Source organism: Nicotiana attenuata, chromosome 11, assembly GCF_001879085.1.
Source record: "Nicotiana attenuata strain UT chromosome 11, NIATTr2, whole genome shotgun sequence".
NCBI classification, from domain to species: Eukaryota; Viridiplantae; Streptophyta; class Magnoliopsida; order Solanales; family Solanaceae; genus Nicotiana; species Nicotiana attenuata.
In genome coordinates this window covers 54,151,413-54,169,690 of record NC_031999.1, presented here as the reverse complement: position 1 = coordinate 54,169,690, position 18,278 = coordinate 54,151,413, and the positions used below count along the sequence as shown (strand labels likewise).

At 35.6% G+C, this 18,278-nt stretch overlaps 3 protein-coding genes across 5 annotated transcripts; 2 read left to right on the top strand and 1 right to left on the bottom strand.

Moving 5' to 3' along the window:
- Positions 40-5,406, top strand: LOC109234559. 2 transcript variants are annotated; one of them, XM_019400589.1, is made up of 5 exons: positions 41-365; positions 1,421-1,576; positions 3,567-3,662; positions 3,787-3,907; positions 4,780-5,406. In XM_019400589.1, the coding sequence occupies exons 1-5, from the start codon at positions 75-77 to the stop codon at positions 4,941-4,943; spliced, it is 828 nt and encodes a 275-aa protein (XP_019256134.1). In that variant the 5' UTR covers positions 41-74; the 3' UTR covers positions 4,944-5,406. The 2 variants fall into 2 exon arrangements, with proteins under 2 accessions (XP_019256135.1, XP_019256134.1); XM_019400590.1 differs by lacking the exon at positions 1,421-1,576 and having other exon boundaries at positions 40-365.
- Positions 6,457-10,514, top strand: LOC109234558 (GPI mannosyltransferase 3). Its single transcript, XM_019400588.1, has 9 exons — positions 6,457-6,932; positions 7,020-7,137; positions 8,213-8,317; positions 8,473-8,759; positions 8,903-9,184; positions 9,278-9,479; positions 9,650-9,801; positions 9,905-10,067; positions 10,153-10,514. Exons 1-9 carry the CDS (start codon positions 6,706-6,708, stop codon positions 10,234-10,236), a joined length of 1,620 nt encoding a protein of 539 aa, XP_019256133.1. The 5' UTR covers positions 6,457-6,705; the 3' UTR covers positions 10,237-10,514.
- Positions 11,509-14,988, bottom strand: LOC109234557 (VAN3-binding protein). Of its 2 annotated transcripts, none has more exons than XM_019400587.1 (8): positions 14,370-14,988; positions 14,200-14,268; positions 14,046-14,114; positions 13,410-13,767; positions 13,087-13,254; positions 12,846-12,895; positions 12,045-12,102; positions 11,509-11,914 (listed from the first exon to the last, which is right to left on the bottom strand). In XM_019400587.1, the coding sequence occupies exons 1-8, from the start codon at positions 14,547-14,549 to the stop codon at positions 11,697-11,699; spliced, it is 1,170 nt and encodes a 389-aa protein (XP_019256132.1). In that variant the 5' UTR covers positions 14,550-14,988; the 3' UTR covers positions 11,509-11,696. The 2 variants fall into 2 exon arrangements, with proteins under 2 accessions (XP_019256132.1, XP_019256131.1); XM_019400586.1 differs by having other exon boundaries at positions 14,200-14,271; positions 14,370-14,984.

The following is an 18,278-nucleotide window of genomic DNA, read 5'->3' as shown; positions in this document are numbered from 1 at the left end:
CAAAAAAAAAAAAAAAAAAAAAAACCAAAATTAAGGTAGAAAAAGCTTGGACCAAAACAAAGCAAACAGAAAAAATGGCAATCCTCATTACACCATTTTCATACTCACCACAAGCTTCTTCTCTTTACCTTAGGTCCAAATTACACAACATCAACATCTATAGTACTTATGGCTATAGAAGTAGTACCCCTCTTCGTTCTTTTGTTCTTTGTTCATCTCAACAACAAATTTCTCCACAACCAATCTTGATTGATAAATCTATATTAAGTATATCTGAAGCTAAATCTGAAAATGAATTATGGGCTGCTTCTTGTCTTCGTGTTAGAACTTTCTATGGTTTCCAACATGATACTCTCAACACAGAAGTGAGTTGCTCTTTGGTCCACACATTTTTTCTATATTTAGAAATAATTTAATTTTGAACTTTCCATTTTAGCCTTAATGATATAATTTACAGCTCGCAAATAAATATTGTTAGTGTCTTTTAGCCGAGTGTCAGTCTCTCTAACATTATGGGTTGTTGTTGTTGTTGCAAATAAATATCGTTTGTGTATATAGTTTCTGTTGTTTCTGCATAACTGTTTTGAATTTTTATTTTTATTGGTGTAAGAATTTGTGGAGCGGAGGGTCTATCGGAAATAACCTCTCTGCCTGCACAAGGTAGAGTACGGTTTGCGTACACATTACCTTTCCCAGACCCCACCTGTGATAATATACTGGATATGTTATTGTTGTTGTTGGTGGTGTAAGAATTTGTGGATTTAGTTCAATTTATGTTTTTCCTCCTTTTACCTTCTTTAATTTGAATTTTTTATTTTTATTATTTGAGATTCATTGTGATTTATGTTAGAGCTTGTGAAATTTATCTTTCCAATAATATAAAAAATTCAACCTTTATATTTTACAACTTATTCTCTTTTTTTTTCTTCATCCGGAAAAGAAAAAAAGTTCCTTTTTTGTATTTAAATTTTACATTTTGTATTTGAGTTTTATTGTTATTGATATGAGAGCCAGTGAATATACCTTTCCAGGATTATTGGGTTTATTCATGTGTTGAGGACTCTCCGAAGCAGCTGCCGCACTCGTGTCGGATCATCCAAAAATGTTCTACTTTTGGAGGATCCGACACGCACGCATCGACTTTTTCAGAGAGTCCGAGCAACATAGGTTTATTCTATTTTATCCTAGAATTCTTATTTTTTCCTTTTATTTTTGTGGCAATGTTAGTTGCAATTAAAGAAAATTGTAATCGTTGATTAATTAGCATGTTAATTGCAATCCATTTAGTTTTTGAGCAACTAAGATTAGGTGATAATCATTTTTACAAGTTGTGTCTAAATTTCCTAATATTTTGGATATGGAGCTAATCCTGTTAAAGTAAAATACTGATTGTTATATCATCTTTATCAAGTTCTATTAGGATCATACAAAGTACCTGACTGAACGTGAGTTTGAAGCACTGACGGAACGTATCGCTGGGAAAAGAGTCGGCTTTGGAAGAGTTTCTTGCATCAATGCCATTCTTCCATTTTCAAAAGTCTCAAATGTTGCATATGATTTGAGTACTTCTTGTAAAGTAAGCATCTTTACATTTTGTTGCAAAAAGAGAATCTTTGCCTTTTGGTTTCTTCGATTCTTCGTGTTTTAACCTTCTTTAGTAAAGTACTTTGATTGCTTATAGAAACTAGTGTATGAAATTAGTCCTTAGATGAGGCTTCTTTTTTCCTTATTAAAGAAAATGACGCCTTTTTTTCCAGAAAAAGGAAAACAAGAATAACCACCGGAAGGATATAGAAGCTATTCACATTCAACTTGAATGAGTCAATTTTAAGTGGTTCGCCTCCGTAAGTTTACTCGTAAATTGTGAACTCCTTAATTTCCACTCCGGTGTTTACACTATTTAAGTTGAGAATTGTTCTGGTACTTGAAAACATAATGTAGCTTAGATATTATGATTAAGTCACATGCTTTCTCCACCAATTATAGTCTTGATACGTTCAGTGGTAAGTAATATTTTATTTGAGAGTCCGTGTAACCACATTAAAGCATCAAAAAACCTGGATTCCCAGCCAATGACAAGCATTACTTACCATTGAGCGTATCAGACTATAATTGGTGGAGGATAATATTAGCATCTATTTTGTTTTAACTTGGGTTCCTTAAGCTTCTTTGCTGGAAAGCATGTGACTTAATCATAATATCTAAGCTACATTATGTTTTCAAGTACCAGAACAATTCTCCACTTAAATAGTGTAAACACCGGAGTGGAAATTAAGGAGTTCACAATTTACGAGTAAACTTACGGAGACGAACCACTTAAAATTGACTCATATGTTGCACGGACTCTCAATAATTCTGCCACACCTGTGTTGGATATTTCAAAAATGCACTAATTTTTGAGGATCTGACACGCACCTAGCAACATTTTCGAAGAGTCTGAGCAACATAGGTTTGTTGCGATGGTCCAAAGGGATTTGGTATGGTGGGAGATCCAATTATTTTTGCGCTAAGATTGAGGGATGTGGTCAACAAGATCTAATGCACTTGAAGTGGGGTGTGCTTGAAAATTTTCAAATGACTAATTGCTGGATGTGAAGGTGATATTGGATGTACTTTCACATGGGGTGCTGGAGAGATAATTATGGAGCAATTGTTTGGAAAATTTTGTTTCTAAAATAGAGAAAAATCGCATGAAGTTTCTAACCATCTCTAATTTGGCAAAGTCTGATTTCTAGCTATGAAAGTATAATACCAAATGAAAAACACCAGCTATCTCAAGTTGTTTGAAAGAAGAAAATAAGTACTATCTACAATCAGTTACGTATCAGTTATTAACTAGTAAGATATGAAGTTCGGCAACATGGACCTTTGCAGGGTGTGTATATGCAGATCAGCGTAGATACTCGTTGAAGAAATATCATTGCAGTACTGCAATTATATAACGATACATGATTTTGATGAACTCTTCTTATTGGGAGAACATACATCAGCATAATTTTCTTCTGTCTTCTTTTTTTTTTTGGGGGATAAGTTGATTGCGGAAACGATCTTGCATATGTGTGAGTTTCACATAGCAGGTCCCAAGCCCAGACTAAGGAACGGGTTGCGCTTGGTTGATAGCCAGTGTACAAAATAGTCAAAATTATGATGAATTCTCTAAGCATTGAATTCGTCTGGACATTTGAAATGAAATGGGCTCAAATGGATTGGAATGAATGTTTTGAGGATTCATATAGCATATTTCATCTAGTTTGGGATTGAGGCATAGCTGTTTGATTAATTGACTGTCGAAACGAGTATTAGAGATAACTAGATGTTAGCAGGACTCGTTTATCTTAAGGTCTGGATAATATTTCCTCATTCTTTATCATTTTAGTTTTCGGGTTCTTGAATCATGTCGCACTTAGATCATTCCAGTTTTTATTCACTAAATCTTGGGAATAAATCTTTGGATTCACAGGTGTACTAATCTACCATACATTGTTGCCTGCGTCTGTATTAAGAGTCGAGTCCAATTGTACTTTATCCGTTGTTACATAATTTTTTCAAGTTTCCATTACATGCAGTTTTCTCAAGATAATGCGGAACTAGTTGTCGTTGGGACACTGGATATTAACCAGTGCATCAGACTTCCTGATGAAATCACAGGAATGAAACCAAAGGTATCATCATATTGTTCATAACTTTGTCTTGTCTTCTGCATTTACAGTACTTATTGATCCTTGCATTTCTAACAGCAAGGACTCTTTGTATAAGAAATCTTATAATTCTACTACATCCAAACAGGGAATTGGAGCTGATTTTGCTAGGGGATATGTGAGTAATGTATGCGTTGCTAAAGAAATGCAAAGAAATGGCCTGGGCTGTGCTCTTATTGCTAAAGCGAAGACGGTTGCTAAAGAAATGGGTATTTACTCTTGCTTTAAATATCACTTTGCTTTACCATTTATGTGTGTATGTGTGTGTGTTTCTGATCAATCTTATATGTATCTATGTATAACAAGCCATGCTAAGCATGAAAATCTACGACTACGATTGTTATCAGATACAACTGCTACATAAGTTATTCAAAATTAAGTGCCTCAGTCCAACACTAAGTAGGTTTACTGTATAGCACACGAACTATGCTTAAGTAGGTGTTTAACGCTCATGTGAAAGTCGAGGAGGAAAGTACTATGTTGCGTGCACTATACGTCTTATTTTTTGGTTATTAATATACGTGCTAAGTGCTCAATTTTAGTAAGGGGAGCTTTGAAGCAAATGTGACATATAGGTCTTGGGTTTGAGCCGTGGAATCAACCGTTAGCCACTTATGCTTGCATGAGGGTAGACTGCCTACATCACACCCCTTGGGGTGCGGCCCTTCTCTAGACCCTGCGTGAATGTGGGTGCTTAGTGCACCTGGCTGCCTTTTTGCTCAATTTTGATTAATGGATCTTAGCTATTGATAATGGGACCGGAGTTTGTATAATTATATTATTATGCAAGAAAAATGGTCAGTGTTATCTCTACCAATTATTGAGCTCTTAACAGGTCTATATCGAGCGATAGTGCAGCATTTTGTTCCATACACCATTTCTTATATCTTAAATGCATTTAAGAACTATATGCCTCGGACTCTGCTTAATCGGTTCTTTCTGTCCTCTGGATTCACAGTAAACTACTATGTTTTTCGTCGTATTACAGTACATGTTACTATCGCTGCTTTATTAACTACATAGTGAAACGATCTACTTGAGTTGATTACTAACGTTATCTTTTTTGCGAATCTTTTTTCAGGAATAAGTGATTTATACGTCCATGTTGCCATTGACAATGAGCCGGCGAAGAAGTTGTACATGAAGTGTGGCTTTGTATACGAGAACGAGGAACCTGCATGGCAAGCAAGGTTCTTAGATCGACCTCGTAGGCTTCTTTTGTGGACAGATCTCTCCAACTCTTAAGATTTTTCGATGTAGAATATACACAAAGTTCTCATTTCTACCCTCAATACCGGGTCATTCTATAGCATTATTATACCTTCCGTATTCATCGTGTGTTGGTTATTTGTCAGCAACAGTTTAGCTTACGATGTGCTTGGACGCCCTCGACCAAAGACGTCCAAGAGAATCAAAAGCTAGAGGAGTTTGTGAAGGGAATTGTGCCATGTGTTAGAAAGTACCTATAATTGTATCATTTTTTATAGATTTTTATTGCAAGTAATTTCTTCATGGGTTCGAGCCGAAAACAGCCTCTTGCAGAAATGCAGGGTAAGGCTGCATACGATAGACCCTTGTGGTTCGACCCTTCCCCGAATCCCTACAGGGAACTTAGTGTATTGGGCTGCCCTTTTTTTAATATTTCCATGTATCATTTGTGTCCATCTTTTTACATATCATATTGAAAATGTAAGATGTTTTGCTTGTTTCTTGTATACATATTATAAATATGAAACAGTTAAATTGACTATAGATTCAGCATCTTGCATATTTAATTGTTTCAAGCAATGGTCCTTTTGATAAAATGGAGCTCACTATTTCTTTAGTGCCTAAGGAAGTCCTTTGAGAAGAAATGATCTCTTATAACTAGTTATAAGTTGAATAGAATAAAATGACCCTACAAATATTTCATGTATTTTGTTTATTCATTTCCTGTGTTATATAACTTATAGTTTACCAACACATAGACGATCTATCCTTTCATAAGGATCTCCCACTTTATAAAAATTCGATCATAGTAATAACTAATAAGTTATCAACCCGAGATCACTTAGACGATCATGAATAATATTTGGGTGATCTATAATTTCACGAGAAAAGATCCTGATAATAACTAATAAGCAATCAACTGGAGATCACTTAGGCGACCAATGATTTCACGAGAAAAAATCCTGATAATAACTAACAAGCGATTAATCGGAGATCACTTAGGTGATCATAGATAATACATAGGCAATTTCTAGGTAACACAAAGGTAATCTATTATTTCAAGAGGATTTTTCACTTTGTAAAAAAAAGGATCATGGTAATAACTAACAACCGATCAACAGTAGCTAATACACATGGATGATTTTTAGGTAATACACAGGCGATCTATGATGTCACTAGGATCTCCCACTTTATAAAAATAATCCTAATAATAACTTATAAGCGATCAATCGGAGATCACTTAAGTGATATAGATGATACATGGGCGATTATTTGGTAACACATAGGTGATCTGTGATTTCACGAGAATCTCCCACTTTGTAAATACGATCCTAGTATTAACGAAGAAGCGATCAACCGGAAATCACTTAGGCGATCATACATAAACATGGATGATTACAGGTAACACACAGACAATTTTTTGGTTTCCCACCTAATGTTCGGTACCCGCATTGGAGCCCGATTATATCCGGATTTGCATGCGTAGGGCCCCATTCGGGGAAGCTCTTCCTACTACTAAAGATTTTTTCATACCCAAGGCTCAAACCCGAGATCTCTAGTTAAGGGAATAGTAGCCCCATCCGTTATAGCACATCCAAAAGTTCCACCTTCTCCATTGAGTTTGTAAAAATTAGAGCTTTTTAAAAATAGCACCTAAAAATTCTCTTGTTTTTCTTCTAAGCTGACACCAGAAATCGAATTAAAATCTTCTTTTTAATAAACTGCCCAAATCTCCCTCCTCTTTTAACAAAAGAAATCAATTTCCAAATCTTGAAATTCAACGACCCGATTTTTCACAATGAAACAGAGAAAAAATCTCAATTTTCCACCCAATATTACCAACATCAAACACAACACCAATGTTTCAAAACCTTCTAAAAACAACAAATTCACACACCCTTTATTAAAAAAAGTTTTTACCCTCTGTTTATGTTTTAGATTTATAAATGCTTTATTGGTTCAAACATATTTCAATCCAGATGAACACTGGCAAGCCCTTGAAGTTGCGCATAAAATCACATTTGGGTTTGTGTTCTTTTTCCCAATTCTTTGTGTTTCTTGAATTTATTTTTTATTTAAATTTTAACCATTTTTGAGATGAAATTTTTGCAGATATGGACATTTGACGTGGGAATGGGAAAAGGGTATAAGGAGTTATTTGCATCCAGTAATATTTGCTGTGTTGTATAAAGTTCTTGCCTTTTTTCACCTTGACAAACCTTGGTTCATGGTAATTATTTTTACTATTTTTTGGATCTTTTAATTTTATGGAGTTTATTATTGTGAATTAAATCTTAAAGATTGAATTTTTATTGTGTAGCTCTGCAAGATTTAACCTTTAAATTGTTTTGGTTGGCTCTTAATATGACAATGTAAATGGATATAGACACACACAGACACACACACACTCACATAGAGTTATAAATTCTAACTGTTTTCGATATGTCTTTAGTTTATAAGTTCTTTTGTAGAGTGGAATTGAAAACAAAGCTGATACTATAGTGCAGAAGCTCTCACATTTATGAAATTAGAAATTTTAGGGTGTCAATGGAGATGTTGAGATTGGTTATTGATATTTTACTCTTTTCAAGTCCTGAAGGGGAGTCTTGGCGTAACCGGTAAAGTTGCTGCCATGTGACTAGGAGGTCACAGGTTCAAGCCGTGGAAACAACCTCTTGCAGAAATGCAGGGTAAAACTGCGTATGATAAACCCTTGTGGTCCGGCCCTTTCCCGGACCCCGCGCATAGCGGGAGCTTAGTGCACCGAGCTGCCCTTTTACTCTGTTTAGCTCTAATTGTCCTATTTTCTATTTGGGTTATCCAAATTTTTTGTTCTACTCTCTTGAAAAGGAAACATTTTCCGTACATTATTCTATACTTTATGTAATATTGTACTATAGTAAAGACGTCATTAGAATCTTTACTGAATTTAAGTTCCTCTCCGCCTTTGGAGCTATTACTATATAAATACGATAAGGCTTCAGCGTTTGCGTTAATATCCTCTGGAGTACATTTTATAGACAGCTTATTACTATATAAATACGATAAGACTTCAGCATTTGCGTTAATATCTTCTGGAGTACATTTTATAGACAGCTTAACTCTGTTACCTGAGTACCCATTTCCCTTACTTGAAATGCAAAATGGTGCAACTAAACGTAAGATATAGTATATGCTGCTTTTTGATGGGCGATTTTCGCTCTTGTCTTTTTGCACATTTAGTTCAGTAATTGATAATTGCTTTATATAAGTGTATGGGTTAGACGTTCTTCCTGCAATGCTTAGTAAAATCTCCATTCTTCCAGATAAGGGCTCCACGGCTGCTGCAGTCAACATTTTCAGCTACTGGGGACATCTATTTGTTTAAGCTCTCTCAAGAGTTATTTGGTGATCATGTTGCAAAATTCACGGTATCCTTCTCGTTTGTAACACATTATTTTCTTGATTCTGCCTTTTTGTTATTTTTTTTTCTTTTTGTTACTCAAAGATCCACAAATGCTCGTGCTCTAATTCATGTTTTATACATTTAACTACTGACGACACTGAAGTACTTAATTATCTGCAGCTTTTTGCCCAGTTGACAAACTGGTTCATGTTTTTCTGTATCACGCGTACTTTATCCAATAGTCTGGAGACTGTTCTTACTGTTGTGAGCCTGTACTACTGGCCTTGCATTAGAACATCTGCTAGTAAAATATCTCCCGGTTCCAGAAAATGTGCTCTAGCTCTAGCTGCATTAGCATGTGCAATCCGACCTACAAGTGCCATTACATGGATTTATATTGGCGTCTTAGAGCTGTACATAGCACGCGATAAGCTGAAATTTATTCTCCTTGAGGTGATTCCTATCGGGTAAGTGTCATTACTTCACAATTTATACCTCAATTTGGTCTTTATGATTGATATCGGTATTTGTGTTTGCAGTTGACTGTTGTTTATTACAATAAAATTACATACTGAGAAACTCTTTTACCTCTTCTAACGCATGGAATCAGGACATTAATTCTAGGACTTACTTTTCTGGTGGATCGCTGGATATATGGCACTTGGGTCCTTGTGCCATTGAACTTTCTGAAGTTCAACTTTCTCTCTTCTGGGGGAGACTATTATGGAACTCACGTGTGGCATTGGTACTTCACTCAGGGTTTTACAGTTATGATCTTCACATTCTTACCATTTTCACTTGCTGGCATTTTTAAGTCTAAGCAGTGGAAGCTAGCTGGTCTAGTCGCTTGGTGTTTGGCAATTTACAGCTTGTTGGGTCACAAAGAGTTCAGGTACTTGTTCAAATTCTATATTTACGTTCCATAATGTTATAGGCATAGTTGATCGAATAAGTGTTTGTCATTTTCTAAATGGTCGAATTACAGGTTTGTCCTCCCCGTGCTTCCAATAGCTTTGATGTTCTCTGGATACTGGTTGGCAACAATTGGAGAACATGATAAGTCTAACGGCCGAGGTAAAAGATCTCCAAGCACTGATAACAGGGGCTCAGGAAAATTGCAACTGGCCGTGCTGTTCCTAGTAGTTAGCAATATTCCGATGGCATTTTACATGAGTATGGTTCATCAGGTATGTCGGCGTTCTAACATTCTTTCTCACCTTCGTCAAAAGCGAGATTTTTCTTTTAAGCTTGAATGTCTGTAGCTTGTTTCTTTTTCTTTTGTTTTGCATTATGGCATCAGAAACTTTCTATTTCCATGATTTTGTTTTTTCATATCTGTAACCTCTTGCTTAAACAGAGAGGGACAGAGGATGTAATGAACTACCTCTCTGTAGAGGCGAACAACGGGAAAGTGAAAAGTATCCTTTTCTTGACACCTTGCCATGCGACACCTTACTACTCAACTCTTCACCGTAACCTTACTATGCGTTTCTTGGATTGCACGCCAAGGTATGTACTCTAGATTGCCAATTTGCTCCGGATATCTCTGGCTATCCTCTTTTGTTTTGGTTAACCGAAGTTGAACTTTTGTCAATGGCATTCGTTTCTACAGTGAAGAGAAGGGAGTTCTAGATGAGTCTGACCAGTTCTTGGTGGATCCAGCTGGTTTCGCAACAGAATTTGCTAAAAACTGGTCTATACCTAGCCACATTGTGCTCTTTGACTCACAGGAAAAACTACTAAAGGACTTTCTAGCTTTGCATAATTTCCAAGAGGTTGCTTTTCTTTCATCTCGATCTGCTTCTAAACAGTTTATATTTTCTCTTTTCTTTCACTGAAGTATGTTTGTGTGATTGACAGATAAAAAGGTTTTTCCATGCGCGCTTCAAGGTAGATCGAGAACTTCAGGCATCTGTTGCTGTGTATGCATTGAAAGGCCAGTGATTCTGTCCTTGATGAGCAAAATAGAATCTAGAAGCTGTCTTTAATTTTCTTTAACTATTCTAGGTGTAAATGTTTTCTAGTATCATTTGCCTTCTGGTTTATATTTCCCTTCCTTCTTTCTTTTGTTCATGGAAAGATTGGTTGGAGTTTCTGCTATAAAGCAGAAATTTTGAAATTTTGTAGACGTGGTTTGATTATTCAAGTTTTGTAAGAAAAGCTAAAGGAAAACACAGGAAAGATATGGAAAGAAGAAAAGAAGATTATTTTGACTCAAGTGACTTTTCTTGCCTCAGTGTCCACATTTTAATTCCCACTAGTACCTGTCTCTATTCATATGTCTGACTGTGTATGATGCATCAAGATATGATGGTTTCAATGTATGATGCGATGCATAGATGTGAGTACGTCAGTTCATGTGAACTATAGTGGCTAGAACGTCCTCTTCGGTTTAGTTTGTTCGTGTTCTTTTCTTTCTCTATTTCGGCAAATGGGACTCAGCTTTAGTCTGGAAACATTACTTTCTCTCCGTTCTGCTTAGTTCGTCCACTGATTGCCTTATGTCAACCATGTTCATTGGTATTGCCCTCCTCTATTCTAGACTCCGTTCAAAATAATATCCAACAGAGAAAAGTGACATTTTGATAACTCTTCACGAGGATTTCAATGCAGTTCAGAATCGGTACTGAATAAAGGAGAAAATCGGAAATCGTAGGATGCTTCCTATTAGCTAATGCTGTCTGCATAATGTTCCCATACCAGTATTGTTAGATTTCTATTACTACATGCTGTTCCTTTCGCTTCGTTTGCTTATTATCTTGTTGTTGTTACTGCTTGTTACTACTGCTTTCTTTTCATCTTTCCTTGAGCCGAGGGTCTATCGGAAACAGCCTCTACCTTCAAGGTATGGGTAAGGTCTGCGTACACACTACTCTTCCAAGACCCCACTTGTGGGACTATATTGGGTTTGTTATTATTGTTGTTGTCGCTGTCTGCATAATGTCTCTCACGCAATTATTGGTTCCATTCTGGTCAGATATTCAAATGATTTTGAACATGAAAGACCGGCACTGTGATTCATCAAAAGAATGTCATAGCTTAGACTTTGAACATCCGTTTTTGACCGTATTTCCAGAGAGGGTGCAGTTTTAGGTGTTGCTTATGAGAATTAGAATGTGTTTTCCACATTATTACTTGAGGAACTTTAGGAGTTTAGGTACATAATTGGAAGCAGAAGAATTAATTCATCAAATAAAAAGATTATGGTCGAAGAAATACATGAAAACTCATATAAGGTTGAAGCAAGTAATAGAATTAACCAACACATAACTAGTCCAAAAACAAAACCGGAATATGTAGCTATTAACAGATCAGAGAACTTAGAAACTAGAATGCTATATAACCTATAATTACACGACAAAACTCGTACAACGAATATGCTGATGCCATAAATTTTATTAACTTTAGCTTTTGTAAAATTGAAGCTCGTATTTTGGAAATGAAGTAGAGAGCGTCAACATTTGGTTAATAGTCATTGACCACGTTCTGTATCGCTGGTGATCATCCATCATGTCTAGCTTGATGATTCCCTTGTTTGTTGTTAGCACAATAAGATAGCAACTATCTGTTTCTTCTCCGTTAGAATCCTTATACAGCTCGACATGTAGGTCTAATACAACACCTACAATCGGATGTGCAGTTGTTCATAAATTTGTAAATTAGCATAATAGAAAGCATTGTGTACAGATATATAATGCGAGAGGTGGAAGAAGTGCTGAGGTGAAGAAATAGTAATACATATAAGGACATACTTTCCTTTTGTCTTGAGAAGGCCTTCAACATAGTGGCCTTCCTTGTTCTTAGGATAACCTGTAATATAAAAAAGGAATTTAGGCTTGTATTGGAACCTGAGTTGCTTGGACTCTTCACTTTCGGTGCCACACCCATGTCGACACGACGTGGGTGTGGGGTCTCTGGTCAACCAATTTTGCGTATGTTGACCAAAATCGACGGAGAAATTAGGGACAAATACAATGATTTCTGAAATCAAACAAAAGCTAGGGTGAAATTGAAAAAAATGGAATACCTTGCATATAGAAATTGCTATATCAGTCCTTTACATTTTATATTCTTTTCGGGTTCTCCTCTTGATCAATATTTTCTCCTTCTCGGAATACTTTGTAAGTTTTCCACATGATGTTTCATAATTTTGACATATTTTTATAACTCTATTTTAGATGTTTGAATTGTTTTTAGCCGAATCCCCACATCCGTATCCTTACCTGGATCCGTGCCCCCGAATTTTAAAATTTAGATCATAAAGGATCCGACTTCTAGATCTGCACCCATATTGACACCCATACCCGAGTCCGAGCAACTTAGATTGGAACACATGGTATTGAGATGTTGTATGTGACCTCACTCTTCCTTTTTTTGGGTTATCATTGAAATAAAACAGAGAAGAGAATGGTGCTTTAATTTTTCCTTTCGAAATCGCTGTTATTTTCCTTGATATTAAGATGCTGCCATGTTATTGGAGCAAACTTATGTTGTAGGTAGGTAACAAGTGAATATCAGCTGAAGAGATATAAGGATTTCAGTTATGTTCACACCTTCGCTTCGCCATTTAAGATTATAGACACCGACCTTAGCTTGGATCTTCCTGTTCAATGTAGCAAAAAGCAAAAGAATCATCAGTTGATTATCCAACAAAATTTTCAGAGAATAACTTTTGCATCTGAATCTGGAAATACGATATATTGATCCCTCTCTTAATGCTCATCTGTAGCAATTTTCTGTCCAAACTCCTGACAACATGTGGTAAAATTACTAATTATAGAGAAATAGACATACCATCTGATTTCTCAATGTAGAGCTCTGCTCCCTTAGAGAGAATTGATCTGCACTTCTCGTAGTTAAAGTTGTAGTCGTTGCTATCTTCAATTGGGAGAACTGGTGTGCTTCCATTTAGTATATTCTTGAAGCCAGCTCTTGCTTTGAGTGTTTCTGCTCCTCTGAGTGCTGAGACAGTAGCGGTGCAAGTACAAAAAGGCGAGTTTTAGTTGCATTTTCTTTATGTTTAGTTATTGTTAAGTTAGGTTTTGTAACAGTTTAGTTGGTTTACACATTATATTTATGCACACTATGTATTTTAAGACGTGGAGAGAAGCCATTACAGGTCGTAGCTGCAGCTGTAAGGGTCAGAATGTCGCTAGCATTTGTGCCACTCATAGCTGAGCCAATGACACCGGTAAGTTGGTCCCTCTTTGCACCCATAGCTTCTGCTACTTTCGCACATTGTGCCGCGACCAATGCAGCTGCGGATGCCACAGCTGACTCCTTGGTACCTCCTGTTTCATCACGGTTCAAGTTTTCAGCAGCGATGGCGGCTAATGCGGCTGCAACACCTGCCACTGATATTGCTGCATGTACTTCCGCCTTCTGTAATCTCTTCTCTTCTTTCCTTCTCTGCTTAATTTCTTTAATCCATTTCTTGATTGACACATTCTTTAATGGTCCTATTTTCCATGGCATCTGCATGAAACAAGCTCTCCTCACTTAGTTTATTTTCACCATCACTACTAAAAAAGTAGGAATTAGCGACAGGCAAATTTTATAGCTAAACAGAAAATTCCGCTGTTAATCTTATTTAGCGACAGATTAGCAACTCTTTATCAAGAAATTCTGTTAGCTACGAGCAATTTAGCGACAGATTAGTGACGAAGATTGTAGCTAATTCCAGTTTTTTTGCAGTGCATGTTGCTTAAATCCAATAACGGTAGCTTTTGATAATTGAATGTTTCTGCACTTACCCATTTTTTCTGGAAATAGCTGTTGTAATTCAACTCTGGATGCATTGCTTGCTGCATCCATATCCACGACTAACGAAAAAATGAAAGTGTGTCATTAGCCTTTTCTGAATTAATATGAGGTGATAGTGTACAGATTTTGTACTCTATTTCTTACCTTGACGTCGTTGGATTTCCATGGCGGTATTGACTTATCTGTATCATCCATCTTCATACTCTTCTCCATCTTCTATGATCACCAACATGATATATTAATGCTAAATATGAACCCTAATGTTTTGTAGTATTTGTGTCATCCTAAACATGATTTGCGAGTTATTAACTTACCGGAATAGGAGGTTTGTTGTCGATGATTGAATTCTTGATCGAGCTTTCGTGGAGAATGAGAGCTTGATCTTGCATCTCCGGCTGGAAAGCTTGAACTGCAAAGTTGCACCAAGCGCGCGAAAGGAAGTCCATTGTCTCAGGATGTGCTTGTGAAATTGTTGGATTTGAGTCAAGATCCATCTTTTCTCAACAAGTGTGGCAGTTGCTCTATAGTTTGTAAGGTGAGTTTGATAGAATGCTAAATTAACTTAGAGATATAAATAGGCAGATATTTGAAAGCTAAAAAGTATCAAAATCACATCTTATTCTGAGCTATTTTGTTGGTTATCATCATAGGGTCCATAACATCTATAAAGTGTCAATTCATAGCTTTATTATGAATACAAAGCCAGCCTTCATGAATCATTAGCTTTGCTTGCTTAACCCCTTTAACAACAATCCACCCTCATATTTAAGATAACATTTTTTTTTAAAGTTTATTTTGGTATCTAATTCCAAAAACTCATGTGTGAATATGAGTTCTTGAAAAAAAGCTATGTACTTTTGTATTTTGATAAAGGTGGTGTTCGGGACAGTTTGTCGTGTCTCAACTATTCCACTATGTACCTGCTGTCTCCCACCAACACAAGATACCAGATAATTCTTCCTACCAAAGCTTAAGCAATCTTTTCATATACGTAGTATCACCATTACTCTCGTATTTTCTTCTTCTATATATATATATCTCTATTACTACCGGTTGTCTTATTATCATGCTGTTGTTACTGTTTTTTGTTAGTGCTTCTTTTTACATGCTTCTCCATTGATGTATTTCTTTTCAGTAATGTTGTGACTATGCTTTTTCTGAGCCGAGGGTCTCTTAGAAACAACCTATCTACCTTCACAAGATAGGGGTAAGGTCGGCGTATACACTACCCTCCCTAGACCCCACTTGTGAGATTACACTCGAAGTGTTGTTATTTGAAGAGATGCTAAAGAATTGCCTTGATGAGATGTAACAGATAGAAAGATTTATGAAAAGCTAACCCCTTTTGATATTTAATTGATATAATCATATATTTATAGAATAAAAGGGACCCAAAAGGTGTTTTCCAAATCAATAGATGTTCTTTTGAAAATGCCCTAAATTTTCCATTGAGGATCAACACATGCTAACCACTATAGAAGCATGAAAGCTTGTTAGGATAATGAAAATACTAAAGAAAAACATTAGGCCCCTTATGTTTTTTTTACTTTAAATTTGTACCATAAGTTCAAGCTAAGATCAATAACTTTCAAAATGGCAAAATACCTAGCAGGATCACAAGAAAGAGCTGTCTTAGGGCCACTTTATTACCTACTGCAAAAAATCTAGAAAATAGATTTGCATTTTTCTATTTTGTAATTACATTATTGGAATGTTGGACTAATGAAATTATATGTCATGTTTTATTTATTATTTGAAGATAGCCCAAATAGCTACTCACCTAATCTCTTAAATTAAAAATAGCTGGCGGAATATATATATATATATAATGCAAATAGCCGACCAGATTCACTGTTATACATTGACTATATATATATAGTCAATGTATTATCTATGTATACCTGTTAGAAAAAATAAACAGTGAATCTGGTCGGCTATTTGCATAACAATCCCTCTTTGTTTAACCATTTGGTATAAGTGGTGTATGGAGCATGTCACCTAGGAGTTTAACCGAACCTATGATTTTTTTACACAAAATATAGGTATAAATATGAAAAACTATGAGAATTTCAAAAAATTATTACATTTTGAACTCATAATTTCATAAGTGTAACAAATTCATTGGTAAAAGCCTAAAGGTAAAAACCAACAAATTAGAATTCTAGGTCCGCCTTTTTCTTAGGGTGGAGCTACAACCGACTAAGGCTATTCAACTAAACACCGTTCACTAGAAAATTATACTACGCATATAAGTTAAATTTAACTTTTTATACCTAATATTGAACATTCCCGAACACCTTTAGCATAATTCCTGACTTTGCCACTGCTTTACCCGTTATCGGAAGCTAGTGATTTATTTACAAGGTCATATGCACATTTTTATCTTTCCATATTACACCATTCTTAGTTAAATTTTAGGAGTTTGAAACAAGTTTAATTTCTAATCCCCAAAATGAAAAAGTAGTAGCTGCCCACCTCGTGTGTAGGATTAGTGAAAGCTAGTATTAATCATGTTCTAAAACATTATAACCAAGCGTGTGTAGGACCAACTTTGGCTTAAAAATTGTACATTATATGTGTATTTTTAGGGCAACTTTTATGTTGTTACAATAGATTATTCAAGAAGAAGACTTTTAAAGAACACGATTAGCTTTCTAGATCATAAAGAAGGTTTATACAATTAACTTTCCTTTTAAAATTGTAATGGGGTTACACTATGCCTTTTCCAAAATAATGGATTTTAGTTTTTTTATCTTGTAAAGGTTAACCCTGTGCACGAAGCACCCCGCATTGATGCAGGGTTCGGCGAAGGGCTACACCACACTGGGGTATAATGTAGGTCGGTGCAGCCTACCCTGATGTAAGTATCAATGGTTGATTCCACGGTTCGAACCTCCTGACATATATATTACACTGAGATAACTTTATCGTTGGTCCAGATACCCCTTCTATGTTCTTTTATGTTGTGATTTAGAATTGCTTTAAAGAATATTTGGGATTTGTGGGGTTTAAAGTGTGATGATTAGAGCTCATGTGATAGGAAGAGTATACATTAGCTATCTAATGCTAATTTATGTGATTAAGTGGTCCACATAGTGAACAAATAAATCATGTTTGTAGCCATGCATGAATGTTCCCTCTTATCAACAATCTTTTTGTCTCCCATTAATTAATCTACATGAATTAGCAAGAAATTTTGATGATTAACTAAGATTAAGAGAAGGAACCTTTTTCTTTAAGAGTAATTACTTTCAAGTACGATTAGCACAAAGCCACAAAGCAAGGATTAAATCTAAGCAAAGATTAAGATTTAAGATATCTCTATGAAGAAGCTTCTGATAAATTTCTTCAATGATTACTTCTAGTTATTATTTCAATATAATTTTTTAAAAGGAAAATTGTAAAGATGGAGTAGTTATAAAGTAAAAAATCCTAAATAGTATTAATGGGATGAACTTTTAATCATAGAATTCAAGATTATGATGCACGTAAAGCCTTAATTAGCAAAACTCCATTAGGTCAAATATACACATTAATAAATGAATTTCATGTCTACAATGACTTCAAATTTAATATTTAGATATTGCATCAAGTTTAATATATAATAGAACGTCTAACAACATATTAACAGTTATATGTCTCGATAACCTAAGTTGGGTATCAAACTGGAACTATATTTTGAGTAACTATATAGTGAGCTGCAACAAAGATCAAGCTTGAAGAATGACATGAACCGCACAGTAATTAAATCGGTCAAGATCAAATCTCTTTATTGAAGTGCTTCTTCGATTAGTCAAGACATCCGTATCGAGTAAAATATGCTATGCTAAGTGGCCGCTTAAGAGAGTGACACGTGAAACCTAAGGCGGGGAATAGTTAAACCTTCTTCAATGGCCCTCGTAATTGACATTAAAGAAAGGCATGATCCTAGGACCTTGTTCCCTAGGTGCAACTATAAATAGTGAGCTCTGTTATCATGGTAAAGGACACGACTTTTCTGGGAAACTTACACTATAATCAATTCAAAGTTTTATACAATTTTATCTTCTTATTCCTTGATTTCATTACTGTTGTGCCCAGAAGCTTTGCTCCCGAAATTACTGTCTCCGCAATTTTGTCTTCGCTTCAAGGCTAAGTATTGCGTATTTATTCAATTATTTTATTATTTCAGGATCGAATTATTCATTTGTCTAGAAATCACATATAAATTCAACTCCCGATGA

What these genes read in the sequence shown, in the direction of transcription:
- LOC109234558 (XM_019400588.1), top strand. Translation starts at nt 6,706, where the DNA reads ATGAAACAGAGAAAAAATCTCAATTTTCCACCCAATATTACCAACATC. An exon ending in GCGCATAAAATCACATTTGG is followed by an intron (nt 6,933 to 7,019) that starts GTTTGTGTTCTT and finishes AAATTTTTGCAG; the next exon opens with ATATGGACATTTGACGTGGG. An exon ending in CTTGAGGTGATTCCTATCGG is followed by an intron (nt 8,760 to 8,902) that starts GTAAGTGTCATT and finishes GCATGGAATCAG; the next exon opens with GACATTAATTCTAGGACTTA.
- LOC109234559 (XM_019400589.1), top strand. Translation starts at nt 75, where the DNA reads ATGGCAATCCTCATTACACCATTTTCATACTCACCACAAGCTTCTTCT. An exon ending in TCACAGGAATGAAACCAAAG is followed by an intron (nt 3,663 to 3,786) that starts GTATCATCATAT and finishes ACATCCAAACAG; the next exon opens with GGAATTGGAGCTGATTTTGC. An exon ending in GACGGTTGCTAAAGAAATGG is followed by an intron (nt 3,908 to 4,779) that starts GTATTTACTCTT and finishes ATCTTTTTTCAG; the next exon opens with GAATAAGTGATTTATACGTC.
- LOC109234557 (XM_019400586.1), bottom strand. Translation starts at nt 14,549, where the DNA reads ATGGATCTTGACTCAAATCCAACAATTTCACAAGCACATCCTGAGACA. An exon ending in TACAGCTGCAGCTACGACCT is followed by an intron (nt 13,255 to 13,409) that starts GTAATGGCTTCT and finishes CTACTGTCTCAG; the next exon opens with CACTCAGAGGAGCAGAAACA. An exon ending in TCTTAAATGGCGAAGCGAAG is followed by an intron (nt 12,103 to 12,845) that starts GTGTGAACATAA and finishes TTTATATTACAG; the next exon opens with GTTATCCTAAGAACAAGGAA.